This window comes from Takifugu flavidus, chromosome 8 (assembly GCF_003711565.1).
Source record: "Takifugu flavidus isolate HTHZ2018 chromosome 8, ASM371156v2, whole genome shotgun sequence".
NCBI classification, from domain to species: Eukaryota; Metazoa; Chordata; class Actinopteri; order Tetraodontiformes; family Tetraodontidae; genus Takifugu; species Takifugu flavidus.
Genome location: NC_079527.1, coordinates 4523927 through 4550061, shown reverse-complemented (window position 1 = coordinate 4550061; position 26135 = coordinate 4523927). Strand labels below are relative to the sequence as shown.

At 44.9% G+C, this 26135-nt stretch overlaps 2 protein-coding genes across 8 annotated transcripts in view; both read right to left on the bottom strand.

Moving 5' to 3' along the window:
- The window catches only part of plxna3 (plexin A3), a 50648-nt gene extending 36522 nt beyond the window's left edge, over nt 1-14126 (bottom strand). For both annotated transcript variants that reach the window (XM_057041539.1, XM_057041540.1), the window contains exons 1-3: nt 13837-14126; nt 1782-2237; nt 1439-1629 (exon numbers count right to left, since the gene is read on the bottom strand). In XM_057041539.1, coding sequence (XP_056897519.1) covers nt 1439-1629; nt 1782-2098 — 508 coding nt within the window. In that variant the 5' untranslated portion in view covers nt 2099-2237; nt 13837-14126. The remainder of the gene's footprint in view (nt 1-1438; nt 1630-1781; nt 2238-13836) is intronic.
- Nucleotides 14127-19793: 5667 nt separating this feature from the next.
- The window catches only part of ptpn18 (protein tyrosine phosphatase non-receptor type 18), a 12113-nt gene continuing 5771 nt past the window's right edge, over nt 19794-26135 (bottom strand). For 3 of the 6 annotated variants that reach the window (XM_057041573.1, XM_057041568.1, XM_057041569.1), the window contains exons 11-16: nt 25999-26088; nt 23594-23712; nt 21380-21469; nt 20715-20890; nt 20550-20639; nt 19794-20424 (exon numbers count right to left, since the gene is read on the bottom strand). In XM_057041573.1, the coding sequence (XP_056897553.1) occupies nt 20357-20424; nt 20550-20639; nt 20715-20890; nt 21380-21469; nt 23594-23712; nt 25999-26088 (633 nt within the window). In that variant the 3' untranslated portion in view covers nt 19794-20356. Of the gene's footprint in view, nt 20425-20549; nt 20640-20714; nt 20891-21379; nt 21470-23589; nt 23713-25998; nt 26089-26135 lie in introns of those variants that run through there. The other 3 variants (XM_057041571.1, XM_057041572.1, XM_057041574.1) reach the window with 3 other exon arrangements.

The following is a 26135-nucleotide window of genomic DNA, read 5'->3' as shown; positions in this document are numbered from 1 at the left end:
TTCACCGACTGGCTTTCTGTTGTGTTTGGCAAATTATTCCAAACAGGAACAATGACAACCAATAACACAGCAGCAACACACAACGGGCTTTAGAAACGGCATAAACGAGAGCGAGTGGCGTGGTTGGTAGACTGCAGCTTCATAATATGGAGGCATTCTTTTCTCTCCCTTGTGAAGAGGCAGCTGACGTTCAGTCTCATTACAAGATGGGAAAATAGTTTGCTCTGAACATTTTGTGAGCTGGACGCTTAGAAATCACACAGAAATTAGACAAACAACTACATTAAAATGATCCATGCTTCCCAATGACAGAATGACCTGATGGAGTGCTACAGAGTGTACTTTAGTATGCATTATATTGCAGCCACTGTTTGCATAAACACTCCATTTCCTCAGGAAGAACATACAGTTCAATATACCGAAGATAAAAATGGCAGCATTGTTAAAGGCTGACAGCTCATATTTCCATTCATTATTTGTAGACCGATTTGTTTAGTTAAGCATTCAACATGTGAGGAGCTACACAATGCCTGTAAACGCGCTACACTGATTTTCCTTGATAACCTGTCCTGTTGGTACACAGCATTGAAGGTTAATGTAAAGACAAAATAAAAGAAAATCAACAATTTGTCATTGACTCTCATAAGCGACACCGAGCGTCCAAATCAGCCCAACATGCTGCCGATGTGGCGATCTGGTAGGAGGTAATGAGTGTTGACAAGCGTAAATATGACTAATCGGCAGCCTTGTCCTGCCAGTCTCTGCAGTTGTTGTTTTATATATATCTGTATAATAAACTGTTGGCATCTGTAATGAGCTGGCGCCTCATCCGGGGGTGTATCCTGCCTTCACTCGTGTGCAGCTGGGATAGGCTCCAGCACCCTCCCCCCCAGCGACCCCAGAAGGGAGACAGTGGTCATGGAAAACAGAAAAATTGCTGGCAGACAAATCACAAGAGCCGACAAAAGCATCGTTTGAAATCAGCCATGCCGGGGACTAAAAGTCCAGTCTTGCGTCCAAGCAAAAACTAAAAACCGCTTATTTCAAAGCAGGTTTTAAGGAAGAATGTTTTATCAGGCACTGTTTAAAACAGCCGCTACACGCCTCATCGAAAAACTGAGACAATAAAACGATTTTTGCTCATCGCTCAATCGCTTTGGTCAACTTCTCATCTCATCGTCTTAACCACTTTATCCCTTTCAGGGTCAGTTCCTGGGCCCTATATAAGCGTTTGGGGGTTTTGTGCCTTGCTCAAGGGTACCTTGGCAGTGCTCTGAAGGTGTACTGGTACCTTCCCCTACTACCAGAACACCTTCCCGGTTTTGTCTGAACTGGCGCTCGAACCCAGAACCTTCCGCTTCCCAGCCCAGTTCCCAACATGCTGAGCTTTTGTCAACTTGTCTTCAGTATTTTTTAAGTCACATTAAGTGCAGCTTACCTGCCATCCCATCAGCCTCTCGGGCTCCAGACAGGTAGTGCTCTTTTCGATGATGCGGCTCTCCCAGTTTGAAGAGATCCTCCAGTCTAAGGAACTGACAAACGCCCTGCCAGATCGAACCGCACGCCACTAGTCTGTTCCCAGTGTAATCCACCAGCAGGAGCTTGTTCACATTGTCTGACCACTCCAATCTGGGGACAGAGACAGATGGGCTGTAAGACGGGTCAGTCGGTATAAAAAAGATCATCAAGCATGCTCCCAGGTGAACGACAGACAGGTGAGTCCAGATATGAGGTGATTCAGGTAGGCGGGTATTGGCAACAGGTGTACAGGCAACACAAACCGGTGAGCGCAGGCCCTGACACTGGGCGGAGGGTAACACTTGGCATTGTCTTCCACAGGCCCGGTCATGTGACTCCTCAGCTCCGTCAGATTCGCCGATAGCTTGAGCACACGGTTGACGGCGCCAACAAACACCTCGCCGGTCTTCCGGTGGACCGTCAGGTGGGTGAGAGAGGTATCGAAGGTTTTGTACACCACCCTGCCTGACATCACAGAGGGGGAGGGGGGAGCCGCCGGGGCTGAGAGGATGGGGGAGGAGAAGAGAAGGAGAGGGAGGAGAGAGAGAAGGGGAGCCAGGGAAGAGGCCGAGGGAATCATTGTGGATAAAGAGAGAAGAAAGAGGAGAAGAGAACAGAGGGATAAAAGAGGAAAGGAAGGGGGAGGAGGAGGAGGAGGAGGAGGAGGAAAGAAGTGCTGGATGCAGGTTTGATGGGGTGTCGGCTTCACTCTGACATGACTGGAGAGAAAAAGAGGGAAAAAAGACAGAATTGGTAAATTTGTAGAAGCTGAACACGTGCAGCTAAATGGGACCATAAGACATTTTATAAAATGAATGGAGACTAGCAGGAAAAAACAATTATTCCAATTATTTAACCTGAACCAAGACCAAGTTGAAAACAATATTAGAGGGTCCCAAACAAAATTATTCTGACTATCGTGTGTGTGTGTGTGTGTGTGTGTGTGTGTGTGTGTGTGTGTGTGTGTGTGTGTGTGTGTGTGTGTGTGTGTGTGTGTGTTGCAGATGCAGCTATTGATCTGTCTTCACCTGGCCTTTCACCGACACTCTGAAAAAGCTGTCTCATGTAACACAGAGCGGGGTGGGAACATTTCACCATTTCTTCTGACTCCATGTTTGACGGACAGCTCAATTACAATCTATTGCATTTCCCCCCAAAAAATCATCAACTCCACATGGTGCTTGTTCTGTCGTTCCATCCCGACCTTCACCACACAAGACCTGGCTGGTGTTGTTGTGGTCTAGCACGCCCATAGCGCCCTGACTCACGTGCTTACACATTACTGAAACACATCTTTTCCTGGCTTTATAACAGACTTGTCCTCAGCACATCCCACTTGGTGTGAAGAAGCGTTAAAACACTATTAATAGAATATCTGCAAAGCCTCCAGCAGCTACACAGTAGACACATATAAGAGTCACACAAGTCTGTTTTGTCTTGACATGTGTCTAAGACCATAAGCCATTTTATTTAGACCGACTTGCATAACAACCACGGTTGCCAACAATTCTGTGAATGATTACAACTTTAGAATCTGACAGAGGAGCGTTAGAAACCGATACAAAATGCACAACATTCCTCGTTTGAGAGCTGACCCGGTCCAAATCTATTGCAGGAAATGACCCCAGAGTCTCTCCTGGTTTACAATCCAAAATAGTGCTTCTAGTCATGACTCATGTCTTGCTGCTCAAGTGAAAGAAGTGACTATGTTGCAAAAATATGGGCAATCTAATGCAGTACAGAGGAAAGTGGAACAAAATGTTCTTTTTCTCCACCACAAATATTTGTTGTAAGGTTAAAATTCAGGTTAATATCTGAGGATCCGACAGAAACATCTGGCCTAGCTGTGTCTTGATCATGGGACTAGGACAAGTCCAATATTTGGCCAAGCTTATCTCCCACATTGTCCTGTCAGTAAAAAGTAAGGACAGAGCAGCAACACCTAGAGCAGGGGTGCTCACACTTTTTCAGCATTAGTCAAAATGATCTACCCACCACAAAAATGCAAAACATCGAATTATTTTTCAAATGTATGAGGATTCTTTGTATGTACAATGTGACAATGAGTTCACTGTACTCAAATGGCCTCCACAGTCACCAGATCTCAATCCAATAGAGCATCTTTGGGATGTGGTGGAACGGGAGATTCGCATCATGGATGTGCAGCCGACAAATCTGCGGCAACTGTGTGATGCCATCATGTCAATATGGACCAAACTCTCTGAGGAATGCTTCCAGCACCTTGTTGAATCTATGCCACGAAGAATTGAGGCAGTTCTGAAGGCAAAAGGGGGTCCAACCCGTTACTAGCATGGTGTACCTAATAAAGTGGCCGGTGAGTGTATGTTGATGTACCTTGGATAACTGAATGAGCCAATATTGCAAAACACACATAATAAATAACTATTAACATTTTTTTGTAATTGCCTGAGTTTACTTTGACGACTTGCACTGAATTGGATCAGCCAGGGATGCATCGTCCGGACAGTAGCTGCTGATAACCAGCCTCAAGCACACTTCCAGATGTTCATCAGTCATTGTGGAACGGTATTTGGACTTAATAATCTTCATGTAGAAAGTAGATGTTTGCACTGGCCTATATGAAAGTGATATGTTTTTGTCTTCTTACTTGGTCCCGCTCCCTCATTCATTTTGATGACCATAAGTTTTAGCATTGGCTTAAAATCAGAGGTAATTCACTGATTAGCTTAGCGCTTAGCCCGTTGTTTGCGCATGAGCGGTGACCTAAAGGTCAAAATTCAGTTGTCATCTAACTGGCTGCCCTGTATATCAATCAAGTGACGGGATGAACGATAGGCTGATATTTTTTAATGTCACGCCGCGATCGACCGGTACTACCTCCGCGATCGACCGGTAGATCGCGATAGACGTAATGAGCACCCCTGACCTACAGAAACCTAAACTGGACGGATATTTTGATCATCGCCAGAGACGGACACCAGACTGTGGAAGCCCTGGTGGGTGTTTGGATATGTTTATTTTATATATTAGAGGCTGGGTAACACCACCGGTATCCAAATCCCTAATTTAGAATGTTTGTTTAGTTTAGATGAAGGGAAAAGGCCTTTGAAAGACCTAATTGAAGAGTAATGTGTGGTTTCAGCAGTATGATGCTGAAACCACACATTACCGTACTCTTATGTCATCACCAACAAATGAGCTAGTCTCACTAATTATGGTGTCAGTGTGCGATTCCATAAACAAAGCAGAACTTCTGAAAAAGGTGGATGCCTACACTTCCCTTTGATGAAGTATGTGGTGAAGAACGCGGAGAATGTTGGTGTGATTAAACCATGAGAAGCTCACGTTGCCAAAGTATAAAAACATGGATCTCAGTTGCAGCGCATGTGATCTGCCGCGTTGAGGAAAGCGTTCAGTTTGGCCCCCACTGACTGTGTTTAATGAGACGGTAGAAGATCACACACAGGAGCACAAAGAGGCATTGACAGATCGGCACATTAGTTAATTAGTCTGCTGGAGTGATGTGGGGGGCAGAGTGAGGAAAGGCAGACCCCCGAGTATGTGGACAATGGACAGCTGGGGAAACCGATGTGGCAGATAGAATTTCTCAAACAGGACTGAGATTTCATCCGTCCCACCATCCGTCTGGGGTGTGTGTGTGTGTGTGTGTGTGTGGTGTGTGTGTGTGTGTAGAAGTCATTCATCCATCCATTTTCAATTTACAGCTTCTAATTCCTAAAAATGGTCACAGGGGTCATGGTGAAGTCACCGAGCCACAGCCAGGAATGCAGCAATAAAAGAGTCGCTGCTTTACCGCCACAGAAAGACCCTTAACAGCTCAAACTAAATATGACTCCTATTATATTGGTGATTTAAGGGAACTCCAATTGTAGGAGCCCCCAGGATGGAAACAAATCACCCACTAAAAGGAAAATAATCGAACCCACGGGGTCATCCAAGGGGACGAATGAGTGAATAACAAAACGTAGAAGCGGTAAACTCCAGCAATCAAAACCTGTCTGTCCTTCGGAGGATCAGAGTGCACAAAACCATACTTATTTTATCACAACCATTTTAAGGCTCCTTCAGTGAACCATGTTGTTTTTTCCCCCCATTTTGATTGAAGTATTTAATTGTTGTACTCATGCATACTATGCGGTGAGACACAGACCACTGAGCTCCAATAGCATGGGGAGACAGCAGAGTGTCCCATTGTCCTTCCAGAGAGTCCAGTTGAGAAGTTCACTTCTGAGAAGTCAACCTGCTGCCCTCTGTGGTTTGCACACACTGCTCCCAGTACTTCTGTCTGGATTCAATGGTCCGCTAATGGCTGACTTGGCTATTTTATACCTCCTCTCAAACACAGCTGCTCCTTGGGGATCAGACAAGACTTGTCCCCAATCACATGAGTTGGTTACTGGTGACATCACGCTGGCTGGCCTAAGTGTGCCTTTCAAATATAAGAGACCCTGCAGGGGATTCTAGCAGGCAATCGTCTACAAGCCTTGGTTACTACAACTGCATTACAATTGAGCTTCCACCTAACCTGATATAAAATAAATAAAAATCAGGCCTCTGACATCATGGAAGACAAAATGTCCATGTAAAAAGGTTAATATACTCTGATGTTGATTTGGAAAGCCTCGCCGACTGTTGCTGAAGGACACACATTATGTAATTTATGTCACCCTGTTCAGCAAAGGTAGCAGAAGCGTTACAGAGAGGACAGCACCGTCTTTCCAGAGCCTCTCTATTCCATCTCACTTCTAATCAGCTTAGCTGTGTAAACAGTTTTTGGAGGTCTTGCATCTTCAGACTTTAAGAAACATAAAACACAAACCCCACCATTCATGAACCAATGTTCAGCCCCTGATCATCATTTTAGGCAGCTCTTACCTCCCTTTAAATGCTGTGGTTATTATATATGTGGTATCGGGGGGGGGCATTTTCCCTTCGTTGTCATATGAGCGACCTGATTTCAAAGCTACTCTCAACGAAATCTGTGATTTTAGGGCTGTCACATGGGGCAAATTTCCTGTCAGGGTTCCCGGTGAGCCTCGACCCCTTTCAGACCTAAATAACCCCCGCCACCAAGATTTCCTCACCTCCCTGTGCACCAAATGTAATAGGCTAACAGGAAACACATCTGCCCCTCCATGGTAAATGGAATTAGTATCTGATAATGTTATTGTGATACTGTTTTGCTGTGTCTGAAATTGCGCTCTCTCTCTCTATTGCTTCTCAAACACACGGCGCTAGAGTCAGAGTAAGAAAGCTGCACTGGAGCACAGAGAAAATACTGGGATGGGCTGGTGTTTTCAATGTGTCACGATTTTATCTCACAGCTGTGGAAAATATGTGCTTATCAGCTATTTTGCGTTAAAGGGAATTACTGCGCCATTTAAAGCAGAGAAGCCTTTACTCTTCTTTTACATTCCCGGCTCGTAGAAAGCTGTTTGCCTGATGTCATCAGCCACAATCACCAACAGTAGCTCTTTTAAAACGTGTGAAGTCTATTCAGAACAGGCTGAAAACTCTGAACTTTGCTGTCGACGACATTTCAAACCTTCTTTATTTGCAGTGTTTTTGGACACAGATGAAAACAAAATGATTCCTTTTGGACATTGCCAGGTATTTTGTGGGGGGAAAATGGAGTAGTTTTCTTTTTTTTTTTTTTTTACAAGTGGCCCTAATCCTCTTTTGAAATAGCTTATGGAAAAGTCTGAAGCCTTTCAAATAAATGTGCTGCTACAGTACCAGTCTACAGTACTGCAGCAACAGACGGGGTCTAAAATCTGATAACATTGGTATTTGATAGGGCGAACGGTCGGGTCTAACAGCACCGGTGCACCTCATTTCATTTTTCACAGTCTTGAAAAGAACATGTATGAGTCTTTGAAACTCTGGACTGAGGAAAACATCTCAGTGGCTCCGTTTGAAATCTTTTCACCACCCATTTTCTTAACAAATCACAACTACTCCTCTTTCGCCAACAGATCTGTGAGCTCGACAGATAAGAATGGAAATCTGCACCACAAATTTCCAGCATCCAGATCTACAAATCTAATAATGTTCCAGAAAACCTACTAAAAAGGTTGTGTGTGTGAACAGAATTGCTGAAGAGCCTCCTGCACACCATCTCACACACAGAGAGATTCAAGTCTGTTTTGTCTTTTGTCTCCAGCATTCTTTTAATTGCCTTGTTAATGTGATTAATGTGCTTCACCGATGGGTGAAGATGAATAAATTTGCTGTGCTAACTAAAAAAAAAGCATGACAAACTGCACAAACAACAGCTTTCCTCCCACTGCCTGTTCCCCAACACACTGAATGATTTTCTTTCTATAGTAGTAAATGTGTGTGACCTCTCTGGAGGCTGAAACACACCTATAGGAAGTCAGGAGGCACTGAGAAAGGAAGTGAAGAATGCCAGATTGTTTCCTGCCTGTTCTTTAGTCTTTTGTGTGTGTGTGTGTGTGTGTGTGTGTGTGTGTGTGTGTGTGTGTGTGTGTGTGTGAGTTCACATATACTCGATATTGAGCAGAATGCTCATTCTACAGGCAAAGTGGGGCCACGTTTGTGAACTGGGACCATTTTGCTGGGCCCCACAACCTTAAAAGAATGTTTGACTGTTCAAACATGGTTTTAAGGCTGAGGTCAGAACCAGGTTAGGGAGTTATTTGGGATGGGATGGTCAGGGTTCTGGTAGAGAGCTGGGTCATGTAATCTGTCTATGAAACTAACAGGAATTGGTAGAAAATTTGGCAGGTTGAGCTCTGCTGGGAGGACGACAGCTTGGCCATGACTCCCGTCTCTGAAAAGAAAATATGCAACATATGAGCGGTGGATTGTTTCAGGTTCACTGACCGCAGGACACGGAGGTCTAATTGCTTTCACTGACCAGTGACCTTTAAATCACGCTGCAAGCGCCGAGTGTGGTAGAGCATCAGAAGTGACTCCAAGAGGAGCCAGACTGAATCCAAACATTCCCTCGGATTCTCTTCCTATTTAAATACTAATTAAGGAACGATCACCATGAAATCACAAGTTTTCAAGAAATCCTTTTTCACATTTCAGTCAATCGTAGTAAATGGGAAAATAGATTTTCTTTTTAAAAAAAAAGGGGGGGGGGGGGGCAGTAATTCCTGCCGCTGTCAATCCAGCAAACGTCCGACTGTAGACGCTGCCAGGAAGAAGCAGGTGAATGACAGCGGGGGCTCGTCTTTGTCTGGACTATCGCACAGCCACCTGCTGCTGGAAATCATTGGAAAACCGGAATAAAAACAATTCATGGTGTACTCGCTGAAAAACGCCTTTCTGCACTTAACGAGTCATTATCTCTCTTTTGTTCATGACAAACGGAAAGTGAAATAGACTAAATGAGAACAAATAGAGAAATTCAGGGTTGATGTAGTTGCTACAAGTCTGTACATGTTGACACCGAGTTAAGCACATCTGGCATAATAATAGCAAATCCATCATCATTGGAAAGTGGAGACTAGGCTTCACCATGGCAACAACAGCGGCTTACTCTCCCACTCCAGAAACAGCTTTGCTTATTTACATGCGCTCTATAACATTTATGTTCCCATCTTGATCGTCCAGAGAGAGGATGGGAAAAATGCGTGCGTTGATGCCGACGTGAAGTGCTGGACTCTTGAAAAATAACGTTTTTCAAGAAAATACGGAGATGTGACGTCAATTGTATCAGCCTAGAAGACGCCTTCTTTAATGGGGGAAAACAGAAACTGCGCATACCTAAAAAAAAATCCATAAATAATTTCATAAAGTACCAAAGAGCAGCTTCATGTCAACACAGAGCTGAAAGATGAGACAGATGATTGAGATCGCCCATCCTGCCGATCCCCTCTGAGCCGAGGGACGGGATCCAGCATGGTTCTGTTTAATGCATTCAGTCCATTTCAGAGTGAGCTGGATTTCCTGGTGACCAATGATGCTACACTGTTGTCACGCTACCATCATGGCAGTGCCACGTGACCGAGCTGTCACCAATGGAGACGTAAGCCATGTCAGCTTGTACTTTTCTAACGCAGACCATAAAGTACCTCACTGAACCACTGAGTCCTGGAAATGAGTCTCCGCTGACTCAGCATTTCTTTGCTGCTGACTCAGAAATACAATTTGTATATTTTGAGTCCACCGGTATATAACAGTAGCACACGGATATGGTATATAACCAAGATCCTGTGATAAGCAACAGAGGGTATTAAAAGGCTTAAACCTGCTGCAGAGACAGCCCTTAAATGTATAGAAAATTTACAAAACTCACTATGGTTCACCACAGTTCATGACCTAGGACCCTGTAAGATCTGCTGTTTGGGCCACTTTTAGACGGACGGACGGACGGACGGACGATTTGGGGGATGGATGGATGGATGGATGGAAGGAAGGAAGGATGGATGGTTTGGGAGATGGATGGATGGAAGGAAGCAATGAAGGAAGGAAGGAAGGATGGATGGTTTGGGAGATGGATGGATGGATGGAAGGAAGCAATGAAGGAAGGAAGGAAGGATGGATGGTTGGGAGATGGATGGATGGATGGAAGGATGGATGGATGGAAGGAAGCAATGAAGGAAGGAAGGAAGGATGGATGGAAGGAAGGAAGGAAGGAAGGAAGGAAGGAAGGAAGGAAGGAAGGAAGGAAGAAGGAAGGAAGGATGGATGGAAGGAAGGATGGATGGTTTGGGAGATGGATGGATGGACGGAAGAAAGGAAGGAAGGAAGGAGGATGGATGGAAGGAAGGATGGATGGTTTGGGAGATGGATGGATGGACGGAAGAAAGGAAGGAAGGAAGGAAGGAAGGATGGATGGATGGAAGGAAGGATGGAAGGAAGGAAGGAAGGAAGGTTGGTTTGGGGGGGTGGATGGTTTGGGGGGGTGGATGGTTTGGGGCGGTGGATGGATGGATGAGCAGTAATCAGGAGGAAACACAGTTTACAAATCTAAAGAAAATAGTACAACGCAGATATCAAAAAGAGCAAAGAGGAAGTGATATCCCATAAAAGGCAGCTGCTGCTCATTTACCTTTTGGTGCCGTGCACACTCATCAGGAGACAGACCACAATGGCCGTTAGATACTGTCAGCAGTGGAAACAGTCATCACAAATGTTCAACGCAGAGCCAGACTAAGTTATCCAGTATGTGTTCATCTTCCTATTTTGGCCATTAACTCCTTTTTTGCATCTAAAAACATCTTGGAAAATCAAAAAGACCCTTTTTCCATTTCAGAGGGGGATTATTATCGTTTCGCATTTCCAACAGGCTCGTTGTCCCATTTTTGATGTTATTGAACAGAAGCAACAGTGAATAGAAGCAGGGCAATGGAAGCCCGGTTACATTTAAGCAAAAGCCGCGCTGCTGCGCACGTCTTTCAGAGGCAGACTATTGAGCACACAATGGCAGCCGCTCGCATCGGCAGCAGTACTTGAAAATGGTCACAGCCATTTACTGTGGATTTACACATTGTGCCCTGGAGGATCGGGAGGGCCACACCATGGACACCAGAGCTAATCCAAGGTCTTTCTTGTCAATGTGTGTTGCATGTGAAGAGCGTTCGTGACAGGGGTTAGCATGCTGCCCCGCCAAGCCAGCCTTAAAGGTTTAACACCACGCAAACTCAATTTAGGCAATCACAAAAATAAACCCCTCTGACAAACTACGTTTAGCAATGGCAACAGCAGGGTGTTGCGCAATCAAACAAACTACCAACTCATTACGAAAGCACAAAAATGTGAAAGATTATGTTTAATATCATCATCTTCAGATCCTCCGCTGGAGTTTCCTTTGAGTGTCTTTGAATACAGGCAGTGTCTTGAGTTACACTTTAAGGATGATGTGTGGACTCTGCATAGGCTAAATTAAAGTAGCCCCTGAGTTCCCATTAGCTGAAGTGCAGTAAAGTCTTTAAAACAACAATTCGCCATGGTAACATAATTTAGCAAAGTGCACAATGTAAACTGCGATCACACCAGATTGATGACAGAAACAACCGCCGTACACTTTCTCTAAAGTGACAAAGCACGACTAAATAACGCAATAATAATGCAACTGCAACGTCTCATCAACACAAAGATGTGCTCGTACATATTGTATAGTTACCACACGAAGCACCAAGTAATGCCACACGCCACAATTTGGGATCAAGTGAACTGGGCTTACTGGCCTAAGGGGCCATACAGGGTGTCACTGGTTTTAACACTACAATCTTTCAAACAGTACATATCCAAAACTCTCCAATCTGAGATATTAGCACAGCGTGAAAGTAGAAACAGATCACTACATGACAGCATAACCTGGAGCCTAGAGTCAGAGCCCTCTGACCTTCCATTTAATCATTGATTACCCACTGAGCTGGCTAGGTCTGTTAATGCTAATATAGTAATGAATAATAAAAGTATAACCACACAGCACAGCTGTGAGGCTAACAGCGTAGAGGCTGGGACCTGCCTTCATTCAGGCAGGTGTTGGTTCAAAACCCAGATTTGGGTGAGACATAAAACACTCCCTGGAATCGAAGCTCCTCTCATTACATAACGCCAATGTTGATTTTGTCATAGTTCACAGATTGTTTTCAACCGTTTCGCGTGTTTACAGGATGAATAGTGCTGTTTATTACCGGCCTAAGAGTCTACGAACACACTCAGCCAAACACACCGACACTAACTGACTTTGACAAGTCAAAGCTGCCTCAGTTCTTCAACAAAAGCAGAAAAACCTTTGAATGAAGTTTGTCAATGAAATTGAGCCCCTCCGTCTGTCACTCACTCGCTCGCTCAAGAAGAGACATTTACACACCAAAACACAGCTTCAGGAGCCATTTGCTGTTTGACATCTTGCTCAAGGGCACAGGGACAGGAGCTTTCTCCAACAACCGTCATCATGTCGTGGGACGAGTCTTCCACCATACAAACGTGCCAAATTTCACACAAGCCTTTATAAACATTCATGCATTCACATCAGAGATCATAAATACAGACACACACTATGGTTTGCTTTATGAACAAGATCTTATTTAAATTGATTGAAACAAATTGATTTATTCCTAGTGTTGATGGTCTGGAGCACAGTGAAGATTGAATCATCAAACATACTATAGTAATATACAGCATTTAGCATTCACACCAACAATCGCACCAGTTTTCATACATTCATCTTTATTTCCCCCTGTCAAATTATTATATCTATTCCTGGGGGAAAAGAACCAAGTAGGACCATCAAAAATATATCATCTTAGTATCACTGAACGATAAATCCTTCGGATAAATATGATCCAGAATCCTGGAGGCTTTGGTGCTGATGGATCAATGATCGTTTCCTCCTTGATATCAGGCCTCCCGACGTCATCGATAGAAACGACAATTAGGTTATTAGAAGTATTCTAACATAAGAAATATTAATTCAAGCTCAAGCACATGTGTTTCAAATGGATAATCACAGGTTATACAACGGGCCGCCTGTGATTGATAACCTCGGGCCAGCTGTCAATATACGTGATCATATACATTGGTCACGTCGTTGACATTGATTTCTCTGGAATCTGATTACATAGTGGAGCACTTCACATGTGCAGCAGAGGATCGGGTAGGTTCGGGGCTGATTCGGAGGATGGACGCTTCCCCCCATCACATGGACGGAGGCTGGGGCAGGGAGCGACGCCGAAATGCCCGTTTCCTCCCCACCTTGCGGGGGCATCACCCTCGGTGTCCCCCGGCGCAGTTTGATGCCGTTTTCTGCGTTTTATGTGCGATTTCAAGCGTTTTTCCCCGCCGCCCCCTTCTTTGTTCTTCATTTAATGGATCGGCGTCTGGAACCGCTACCCCCCCTCATCCCCTCCCCCTCGGCCCCCTCCACCACTCTACCGTTTAGCACACGGGGGGGGGGGGGGGGGCACGCACATTTTTAGGCACATAAATCATATTCCGCACTGAGCACAGCAATTAAAAATGGATGAAAAAGGCAAAGCGAGTGGTTCGGGGCTTGACGGACTAACCAGAACGTGCGCCGTCAAACACCCCCGGGGTAAAAGCAGCAGCCCCTACCTGGGGTAGCAACCCTTACCCGGCCACTCATCACCAGTCATCGTGAGCAAAATCAGTGGGGAAATCGGACAGGTAGCGGATTTACACGCTCAAAAGACAAGACCGAGGCAGCAGGAGCAGTGATGCGAGGGGGAGGTGAGGCGTTTTCCCCCCAAACATCCACTCACATACAGCCCCCCCATCACCGTCGCCACTGCTGCCGCTGCCCCCATTGCTTCCAGGAGGATACGGAGAACCCCAACCAGCTCCCAAACACTTGTGCCGCTCCGGACCTACCTGTTCGGGAAGCTCAGAACAGCCCGACGGGTGATTTAAATCCACAGTCCCACGCGCGTTCAGCTCCTGCCTTTTTCTTCTTCTTCTCCTCCTCCTTCTTCTTCTTCGCGTCAAACCTGCGCGAGTTGAGGTCAGGACAGGTGGCGACGGCAGCAGGAAGAGACCAAATTGTTCCGAGTTTCCTGCGTCCAAAATGAGAAACAATAATCCAGAGCGGAGCGACGCGGCACGTCTCCCCCATTTACACGCAGCCTGCCTCGCTTTGGCTCGGCTCGGTCGTCCCTGCTCCGCCGCGTCTACCCCCCCGCTTGGACTGTACCACTGCCCACCCGGAGGGGAGAAGCACGAGTCAATCAAGCGCCTGAATTTTCACTATTTAACCAAAATTCATCGTATTTCTCTTCAAAAAAATACTTTTTGAAAATTAGAATAACTTGGCTGTGTTGCAGTCCCATCGTATTTTTAACTCAAACACCCGCCTCGACCATATCAACGATGTTCTATGGTTCAGTCTGGCTGCTTAATCTGTTTTTCTCATTTTAAAGCCAGATGTGGAGAGAGAGACAATGAGTCAGAGGGAGAGAGAGAGAGAGAGAGGGAGGGAGGTGTGAAGATGTACATAAAGATAAAGTTCTAGGGTAAGAGAGGAGATTCACAGTCCAGCATCTATGTAAAGATGTAGAAAATGAAGGCAACACGATGGGAAGAAGAGGAAAGATGAAGAGTCAAAAAGGAATTAGGTGAAAGGAAAGAGGAAGGAAAAATATAGAGAAAAAAGCAAAGAAATTGGGAAAAATATTGGGAATCTCGAGGGGGCATGCATGAGCAGATTCTCCAGGATAGAATTACAAATTAAATGGATGGAAAGAGCAGACAAGAAAGAAAAACGTACAAAAGTAAAAGCCTCCCCAGCAAATACTGACTGATGCTAATTGTATCACAAAGATGAAGCCATCACAGAAAGATGACAGAGAACAATATGCTCATTCATTTTAAATCAGCTTTTCACTCGTTCAGATGCTCCCAGAGGCTGCAATGAACACTGTTGATGCTAACTGTTTAACACTCACAATTAAACATCGGAAATGTCGTGTTATGGTTCATCAGGACATAGTAGCCCACAGAAAACCTCAAAGACACGCGTTACTAAACGCATCACAATGGATAATTTGTTTGTAATACAGTTGATTATTTCCTCTATTTTTAACCAGAGTCAAAAAGTGAGAGACAGGCTGACAGGATTAGAATTAGCCAGACAGAACATTACCGGCTAATTATAGTTCAGAGGTCAACTATGTGTTATCTGCACCAATGTGTGACGTCATCTGAAAGCCTGAGCAGTCAAATTTAATCTTTTTATCTGCTGTAGTCAGCTTTAGTTTTGCCGTTTCAATCAATCAAATATAAGAATTAATGATATATTTTAAAAAGCAACAGCATTGATCCTTGTTTTCTGTCAATGATGAAGAGTCTCTTCGGGAACTTTTGCTGACACACCTAACCCCAGCTAAATTGATACGTTGGTAACTGAGTGACTCAAAGTTAAAATGTGAGGGCTCCAAAGGTGCGAAAGCTCGTGCTATTTTCCAAATATGCATGGGTCGATACAGACCAACGGTACCAAAGTGAACCCAGACACAGCTCTGTGCCACAGTCAAGTATGGCCTTGCCATCATGGCAACTGCTTAAAGCTGCAGACTCAGTGTTTCCACAAAAGCTTAAAATAACTGGGAAGCAGGGCTGGGTTCAGGTTCAGGTTTAGACTGGGGTCTGATCATGCAGGACTGGCTGCAGGCACGCTGCTCACCCTCTAATCAACTCTGTGGCTCTATTTTTGCCCTTTTTCCCTTTATGCATTTCTCTGTAATTTTCTCAATTGAAGCCACTTGAGGTGGTCTTTCCCTCTCCTGTCTTCATCTCTTCCCTCTGCGTCTCCTTTCATTCTGTCGTTCCTTTTTTCATCTTTTCCCCTTCCGTTTCTTTCATTTACTCTAGGTGTGCCCTTTCTCCTCCAGTGGGCCGTGTTACTGTGACTGAATTTCACAGGTTAGGCCAATCCTGTCTGAAAAGAACTTTCAGCTGAACGTTCTGACCTGGATCCAGCCTAGAACAACCTCCTATAAAATAAAAAGTACTTCAGAAAGTACAGGTCTTCTCTTCATAATTCATGCTTTAGTAGCTTAGCATGCCGTGAAGTGTGTGTGTGTGTGTCCCATAGAATCTCACACACATAGAATCTATTGTTTATGGAACAAAATGACACTTCACAGACCTTTTCCTGAGCAAAAAAACCCCTGATTATAATAGCACTTGATGCCAAACTTTATTTTCAAATAATAGGTTTAATATTCAGCTCATTCTGGGCTACTGTACGACGGTCACACAACATTCTAGGCCAGTGCTTCTCAACTGGTGGGTCCCGACCCAAAAGTGGGCTGCGGACCTATTCTGGTTGGGTCGTGAACAGCTGGTCTTAAAGTAAATAATATTTAATGCGCATCTTCTGTTGGTCTGTTATTTTGAAAAAATAAATTCTTTTGAACGGTACACATCAGACACGTGCAGTCACCCAGGCGCCAGCCATGGTAACAACCATTTGACTGATGCTCACTTCAAGTTTGTGTTGCTATGATGTAGGATAGAAAAACACATATTTGATCCAGAGTATTTAAAATGCAGATTTTAACTCAGTGAGGATCATAAGGGACAGAAACTCCAAAAGTGGGTCCCATGGTTATTAATTAACACATAGAAGTTGACTTTCCTCAACTTCAAATGAATAAAACCACCACCGGCTATGGTTATAATACATTATAATTTAGCATTTATGTCATGTGATTTATGATTTTTAAAATATTTCTGAGGAATAAACATTGCTGCGACATTTCCATCACTGTCAAAAGGTTGTAAATATGGAGCCCTGTGATGCTGCTGCTGCTGCTGTTAGCCTGTTGATACAGGTTTAATTTAGCCAGAACCGTCTCACACGGAAATAGAACCCCAGTTTTGTCATGTGCTCAGTAAAGTTCAACATATCCTGGGGGGGGGTCCCATGTTTGTTCTTGTAATAGTTCAAACAGAAGTGTGAATGTTTGCCATCTGAAGCACGGAGGTCTGTCTACATGGTATTCTCCAAATAAACCACGTAACAGTAGAGGATGGCGACATCCGTCCATTCCTGCCATTTTAAATGAGAAAAACAATCGTGTTACTTTATTTTGATCACGTGCTGATACAAGTCGAGAAGAGTGATTAATGATGAAATTAACTATGCTATAATGCCCTCCCAAAGATTTTAACTACTGATGCACAAAGCTGTATTAATGCACATTATAAACTCAATGAGTGGGATGTGTGTTATGTGCGTGATCGTAAATGGAATGAATGTGTGATAAAAAGGGAGATTATTCCAACCCCTCCTCCAACCTTCCATCTTCAACCCCCATGTTCTTACAGTGTAAATGGATACTGATCATCCATTAATGTTCAGATCAGTGTTAAACAGCACGGGTGAGGGGAGAAAATCTCTCCCTCCGCTGCTCTTTTTGTAACCATTTTAAAGTCGTAGAATGGCCCCAACATACATACATATTTAGGTCCTAAGCATTTGTGCATATACGTGCATGTGTCTGCGTGCACAAGTGTACATGTGTGTCTGAGTGCACAGCTGTTATTAAACTCCTGAGCCACAGACCAGAAGAGATTCTGTCGCTTTATTTATTTATTTTTACTTCTCTGTGGTTTGTGTGATACTCAATACATCTGTGTGAGTGTGTGAGTGTGTGTTTGGATGTGTGGGCAAACAAACTGAAAGTAGAATTGCGGCCCTCAGGATCAGTATTCGGCACCCGAGGTGTAGAGTCATGGATATAATGTTCTGCCCCCTGCTGGTCACAAATATAAACATTTTGTTGCAGGATTTCCGGTTTCAAGAGCAAAACCTGTCAGCATTAGGGAAAAACGCATGGCAGCATATTCCAGGCTGGATACTGAGGTAGTTTCCATGGTTCCTGCTGAGCTTCCCACTGACCCGATTGTTAAAAAAAGAGAGGAAAAACTTCAAAGAGGAGCTGGCCAGTTGCCTAGCAACACGGCCCTGTGGCAGGACTGTTCTGTCTGTCTCTCTTAAATAATCTGTTTTTCATCACTCTTTTTTCATTACTTTCTGCAACCATATCTCCCTCTTCTCTTTCATCACCTTCCCTCTCTCTTTCTGCCGCATCAGTGTCTTTTTTCCTGTGATTCAGCAGCTGTCTGCATCACTCACTGTTTCCCATCTGTCTGTTTATGAATAAATAAAAAGCATTCATGTTTCTGAAACTTCTGTATACGTTTGATCGTTGAATTTGCTTGGACATTTTAGGTCAATTTCTATTATTCTTTTTTATTATTGTTGTTGCTTTATTTCCCCTTGTGATTGTACCAAAGTGCTGATTTGGATGCTAAAGCTGAAAGTTTCTGCAGTATCTCAGATAATTGTGTGTTCTGGTACTTACAATTATACAATTAAGAGCGGACTTCATCACCTGCCGGGTCCCTGGTTGCTTTGTTCAAACATTCAAAACCTGAAAATCGACTCCAGCGCTTCTCCGGGTTCCATTTATCTCCAGTTAACCAGGACCAGGATAAATAACATTAAATATAATAAGATTTTGGGCTCCTGGTTATCTCCAGTTGTGATCTTGGTTGGTTTCAGAGCTGACTAGATCTGGACCCAGCAGTTCCCACTCCTGAGCCCTTGATGGTGTCCTGGTCTGGTTTTCTCATCCTTCTCCTCTCATTGTGAGCTGAGAAGTCTCCAGATCAAGCAGCTGGATCCTCCTGTGCTTTGGCTGTGCCTGAATCCTACTGGGTCTCCAGCACCATTAATGTGGCCACTGGGATTCCCTACGATTCCCCAACCTCCATCAGATTGCTCAGTGCAGCCACCCGGTCCTGGGCTGACCCCGGGCCCTCCGTTCTCAGGCCAACGGGTCCCGACTGCTCTACTCCCAAGGGCAACACCTTCTATATTTGTGTCCAAAGCAAATTTTGACTTAATTCTTTGATCTTATTAGCACCAAATTTGTTTAATCATTGCGATTCTCACGGAATCTGGTGGAGTTTGAGCAGGTTACAGAATAAATCTGTCCTCTTATGTGTGGTTGCAGCTAAAGCTGCATTTACAGCCCATAAGTGAGTGCATTATTCTGTAATTAGGACGTCAAAGTTTTGGATCCCAGGTCCATGAAGTGTAAGAAAAAACATGAATTGCTCTTATTTAAATTCTATTATCAGGCTGAATGTGCCCAGTGTTACCATGGATACCAAGCCCGCTCTGGATCAGGTAGCTGTCAAGCTCATTTAGTTTATTATGAATGATTTGATGAGCAGCTATTGTTGTTATGTAGATAGTGGACATTTAACAGGTTCATGTTTATGATAAAATAATGACATACTCAGCAGCTTCAGTTATGTCCACTCTGCCCACCTCCAGGAATGATTATTGGTTCCACTTTGAAGGTTACCTTCAGTCTTATTCTATTCACACGTCATTGCCCGTTGGGGCCAGAGGCTTTTTCTGTAACATCGTGGCCCAGCCTCAAACGTGGAACTTCCAACTCTTTAATTGGAGCCTTTTTGTTTAATATGTGGTACAGACAGAAGCCACGACAGAGCCGATGTGTCACAAAGACGCCTGAAGTGTGTGATTACTAGGAACAGAATGAGAACATAATGAGCTGTTACCAGATTTACTTCTTGCCTGACGGAGCTCTTGTTCTCGTCAGATCCCTCAGAGAGGTTTACAGACCTGGTTCATTTGTGCAGGAACGTACATTGAACCAAGAAGCAAGAGCCACTCGCGCTGGTGCGACTCAGAAACTGGTAAAGGGGTGTCCAGCAGAAGGTGGCTCCCCTCACTGGCATCAAAACACATTTTCTATATTGAGAAACAACAAAAACAGGGATGCACCAGCAACATGTTGAAATATTTTAATGATACGACTGCTGTCATCTACTGTAGCCAGGGTGAGATTCTCCTGTTGCTGTGAAACAACACTAACTGAGCCTGTACCTACAGGATTAACACATCCTAACCTGATCAATTAAATTTGGTTTAAATTGGATCCAAAACACAAGTGGCTCCTCCACCTTTATTAAGTGTAAATGCAAGTTTATGGGTGTTCTAATCTGGTTAATGAAAACTGCATCAGCTACCAGCAAAATTCATCTCATGACAACCCACAGATCAGGTTTGGTCTCTATAACTCTGTTATTACTGTTATGGCTGATGTTTATTAACACAACAGGCTGGTCTACGGTGAAGAATAGGCAGTGAAGCGCCTGAGCGCTGTAATTGGTCAGCAGCAGATCAGGTGACCGAGGAGGGCGTCCATGCTCCAGCATATTGTCATCAAAATCTTATTTTTGAAGGACAATATTTACATGTCCCGCTGTCCCTCCTGTGACATCCGTTTATTAAGCCTTTTATATTTAAAGCGTTCAGCTGATCTAAGGTTTGCCTTTTCTGCTCTAGTTTCTACAGTTGCCTCCACCCAGCAGGCAGATCTCTGGGTCCTCTGGGCTTCTGGACACGGCAGTTAAAGCCTGAATCAGAAGAGACAGGAAGACGTTGGAGTGACACGGTGACGTAATCAGAAGGGGGGACAAAATGAGATTAACGAGGACGAATGAGGACAAATGTGGAGGACAGCGCATACAGGGGGACTGACCCAAGTGACCCGGCGAGCAGACGCTGCTTGCTTGTGCGTCTGAGGAGGACAAAACTTCATATTCGCTATCCGTTGACGCGGCGCCTTGAGCTGGAAGACAAAAGGCCGATTTGATTCATGTTTTTGCACCATCCGTCTCTGACCTGCCTCCTCTCTCCTGCTCACCCGATGTCAGGCGAAAATCATCGTTGCCGAGCGACGCGCACCTCTCCCCGTCCATCTCATTGGCCGATGCGGTGTGGATGGGCACGGCAGCGCGTTTGGCTCGGGGTTTGATGGTGCTGTACAAGGCAGCTTCCCCGAGGTTGTTGTCATAGTGATGGGAAGATGGAGAGGGAGACCTGAAAAATGGACAAAACAAAGAAGGGGTCATTTTAATCCCTTGCCTGATATCAACTCATCTTCACCGCTTCAGCCCTTCTGGGGTCATGGGGAGGCAGGCAGGTCCACCTCTGGATGAGTCCCCAGTACATCGCAGGGCCCTATATCAACATTTGTGGGTTCGGTAGCCTGCTCAAGAGTACCTCGGCAGTGCTCTGAAGGTGTTCAGGCACCTCCCCCTACTACCACAGTGAATTTCATGTTTTGGCGGCTCTAGGGCTCGAACCCTGAACTCTCTGCTTAGGCTAGGCTAGGCTAGGCTAGGCTAGAATAGGCTAGGCTAGGCTAGGCTAGGCTGTCTGTCTGTCATAAACGATTACATTTTTGCAACATCAGTGCAATCACTATCAAACTAGAAACAGCACAAGAACACGTATGTAAACATGCACGTAGGACTAATAATCATAGATTCACAGGCTAAAAGAAGAGACGGGAAGAGACTTGTTGACCTGGTTGCCGCGTTAGCGGAAGGTTTGGGTTGGGAATGTTTGGACTTGTTGACCACAGCATATGTGTCGCTCATGGCTGCCTGCGACAGTCTGTGCAGACACAGAGAGAGAGAGAACATTTAAAGGAACGTTAGCTGACCCAACAAAGGTTGTGACTCTAAGATGATGTTGCAGATGGAGGAAGAAAGAGGTCTGTTCCATTTAAATGTTGTAACTAGAAAAGAAAGAGCTGTAAAATGGAGGAAAAGACCATTTTAAAATGATGAGCGGATAAGTAATTTTTGATAACATCCGCTGTAGTGCTGTTCATTAGCTTAACTTTCATTCTGTTTTCAGACTTCTCCTCTTTCGCCTGCTTAATTCAGAGCATACGTACTCATGTTGTTAGGCTCAGAAGGTTTGGAGCAAATAAAGGGACAGTCACAGCCATTAAAACATCGATCAAATCAGTTGCCATGACATCAACCGCTGCTGTCTAGTTACCATCAGCAATAGGTCCTAACGGCCACAATACAGACAGATAAGACGAAAAGTAAAGTTGTCGATCTTAACCGCCGACAAAACTTCTTATTCTACCCATTTTGTCCATCTCCTGTCCTTTCTTTGTTTTTTCCATTTTTCCTCATTCTTTCCTTTGACTTTTGTTCAACCTCTGCTCCAATGATGCATTCATTTGCTTGCTTACCCGTCACTACTTCTACTTCTACTGGGTTTTAAGAAGTGGCATAAAAGCTACATCTCCTCAGGCAGCATGTTCCAAAGTTGAGGCTCCCTGTAGGCAAAAGCTTGGTCCAGACTTCAAAGATCCAGTTCAGAGTGACTAGAGGGGTTCAGGTGGAGGACAGAAGGGTTCAGATGGAGGATCTCAGGCTGGCTCACGTGGCCTCAACAACCCTTCCATGCAGCACGCAGACGGGCTTTAAGGGGTGCTGGAGATGTGAAGGCTGAACAGTAACATTCTCCTTGATTTGAGATGCCGTGGACCCTTTTGAGCCGTCCCAAAATCCAAAGAGCAGCTTTACTGGGGTTATTATATCTGTGTGTCTTCTGCACAGTAATGACATTAACCACTTAGCCTGAATAATTTGGCAAAGTGGGAGCACAAGAATTGGGCCAAAAGGCACCTTGCAGTACACCACAGGAGATATGAGCTGTGATGTGTAATCAGCTATGGTGACCAAAAAAAGGTCTTTTAAAAAGCTGATGCTAAAACCAAGAGCAGCGTCCTTGATGCCCACCTGACCGAGGTCTAAAAGAATTCAGGTGGACCCATCCGCCCTCTTCTCAGATAGACGGAGGTTCATTTCAGGGTCCCTCAACCTGACCGGGTAGTTCTGATACATAAATTCTAAGCTAAACACCTTTTCTTAAGAAAGTTTGAAAATGACTAAACAGGGTCAAGATATGATTTCTGAGATTTTTTTTAATAACAATGAGTCTAAAAGCAGAGAGAAAAGTGTTATTTTAATACCATCTGACTGCTAAAACGGAGAGCGAGATGGTATTTTAGAGAACATTGGATTAAAATTGAATTCGAGGAGATGATGAACACCAGAGAATCAGACTGGGTTGTAGGTTAGCGATAGTGTTAGCATTAGCTTGAGGTGAGTCTGAGTGAGAGGCAGGATGTGGTGAGCATGTTACACACTCGTGGTTTGGATAGTTGGTTGTTCATGACACATTCCTTCAGACTCCTCTAGACCCCTCAGATTATTTTCAAATCAGCCTATCGAGGCGTTTTCATCTCCCCAATAAGAAGCCGTCACTTTCCAACCCTGGGGCGTCACGCATCGGTGCTCTGAATGATGCTCCGGAGGCTCTCCTACTACATCCACGAGGATGATCCATAGGACAAGACAGCTAGCGGGATTAAATCCACACTTCACACCCCTCTGCATGCAATTGTGCTACAGCCAGAATTATGGTACATGTGAAAGGGGCCCCTTTGAGCCCACTTCTTCTGTCTTCTTCTTCTCACCTCCTACTCCATCCTCCTGTTTTCTTTTTCCTTCAAACATTTCCCATCACTTCACCTTTTTCTCCTCTTCTCATCTCCTCCTCCTCACTCTCCCTCTGTGGTTTCACTGCTAAATTTCCATGGTAACATAACATATGGGGATGGAGGGATGGAAATGGGGTGAGAATGTGTTGGTTTAACACCTTGGGGTGCTGCACCCTGTCTGTCTAGCAAAAGACATAAAGAGGCATACAAACAGGCAGACAGGCAGGCGGTCAGACAGGTAAGCAGGCAGGCTGCCAGAGAGGGGAGACGGTTCAGGTGACCTGTTGGTGGTTGAGGTTCTTCTTGTGGTTTTCGTCTTTGGTTTCTGCAGCTGGTGAAAATACAAAAGACCAAATTTAGTTTTCTGTAGAAGGTGCAGCAGGTTTCAAGTCATACCAGTCGAAGAGTCTTAGATTTGTCTCTTCAGAGCCTCCCAAACACACAAGATACTAATTTCCCCTAATAGCTGACATGCAAGAGTTCTATGACGTCAAAACCACATGGTCGTGGTCAACCACATTGACCATTATTACGATCACGTTTGGAAACACTTTAAAGTTTTAGATGCATCTGGTCCTTTTTCCTTATGTTGGTCCAGGCCGTGGCGGGGGTTCCAGCAGCTTCACTGTCCAGCCATTTTCCAGAGAATCCTGACATGTTCCCAGGCCATCCGAGAGTTATTATCTCGCCAGGACTGTCCTAGGTCTGCCTCCGGGTCTCCTACTGGATTAACGTGCCTGAACACCCCACCTAGGGAGGCATACCGACCAGGTTCTCAAACCACTTCAACTGGCCCAGCTCAGGAGAAGTAGCTCCTTTACTTTGAGCTCCATTCGGATGTCTGAGATCCTCACCCTCTCTATGAGGGTGAGCCCAGCCTATCGATGAAGGAAACTCCTTTCAGCCACTTGTATTTGGGATCTTATCTTTTGGTCCCAAAGCTAATGACCACAGGTGAGGTTGGGAACCTTCTGGCTCAGCTCTTTGTTCTCCACAGAAGACTCGGTCACTCTGTCAATCTCCCGATCCCCTCGAGAACAATTATTCCAAATGTTTGTCCTTCTCCTCGTGGGGCAGCGACTCCTCCGACCTGGAGGTGGCATTTCACCCTTTTCTGGTTGAGGGCTGCGGGTCATTGAGCAATAAGGCCAAGAGGACAACATCATCTGCAAAAAACAGAGAAATCCCCAGACCCTCAAACCTGACCCCTCCCCAACTGGCTGCCCCTGGTGGAGTCTAACCCTCACGGGGGCAAGAGGTGACCCAAACTCACACTCCTACCATAGAAGGATTGAATGGCCCTACGTTATAGCCCATCCAATCCAAAAATGATGGTGCGCCTCCTGAATCTGAGGTTTGAATAACAGTGGGACACTCCCGTCAAGCACCCAGGCATAGACCTTTCCAGGGCAGCTACAGTGCCATCTCCTATATTTGGAACACTCCCTCTGGTCCCCTTTATGGAAGACGGGAACCACCGCCGCTGTTTGCATGGTCTCGATGTCCATGCAATGTTGCACAGGTGGTTCAGCCAAGAGAGACCAGGACTCAACTCAACAACTGCCCCATTTGGTTTTCTGCTAGCTGTCGGCCTCCATCCATAACCTGTAGCAATCCTTCTTCTAGACGGCCCTCCACGTCTCCCTCCACCCGTAAAATTTGGCTGAAGCTCTGCTTGGGATTGGACCAACCCAAAGGTGCAGGGAAGGTACCCCTTCATCCCAGGTCCTGGTCTTTCTGGACCGATAAAGAGGAAGATATGCTTTTTCCATTTCAAACGATGTGTTACGCTTCCACATTAATGTCAAATATACCTTTTTATGTGGTCCATCATCATGCTAGATGAATGTGCACCACGATAAGAGCTGATGTGGTGGGCAGCACTGCATCAGATATTAAAACTTTACAAATATCTCCCCTTGCACCGTTGACATGTGTCACCAAACACACAATGTAAAGGAGTCATCTTTATTTCACACTAGCTGTTTTTACCATCATTGGAACCATAATCTAGTTTCAGATGGGACCACAAAAACAGAAACTGAGCCTAAAAAACTTACTGGGGCAGAATAAACCCGGCACTAAAGATGGTTCCTCTTTGCACCGGAGACGAGGTGCACGCGAGGACTTTATACGGACGGCTAAACGCAGCAGCACCTGCAAGAGTGACTCCGAAGGCTGTATCGACATGACTGTGTGAGCTGAACTTATACGATGCCATTAAATAAGCAAATAAGTTGCTTTTACGGCCAAGAACCAGAGTCAAAATAGACACTTTCCTCATATAGGTTCTTTTACTCCTCACTTTTATTGAGTACTATTGTGTCTGTTTGGACAGAAACAGCACAGTAAGCATAACTCAAACGCAGGAATTTATGGCCGGTTGCGTTCATATATGCGTGGAGCTGAAACAGTCCTACCTGTTAGCATGAGTAGTCCATTGTTTTACTGTAAACCCGTCCTGTTAAGCATTAACCAGTAGACAGCCTCTCTTCTCTGACTGCAGAGTATTTACATAGAGGAAGTCAGCAGTGTTCACTTCCTTGGTTTCGGTCTGTCACTTCCTCCAGCACGCTGCTCTGTTTAACTGTCTGTCAAGAAGAAATGCACAGTTTACCTCGGACAGGTTGGAGTAGAGAGGCCCACTGGTGCGCAAGAAGCATTCAAACATGGAAGTGACGGCCCTGAAAATGAAGAGATACTGGTCCTGCAGCAAAGAGAGAAGTTGACAGTCAGGACAAGGTTTTATTCAGA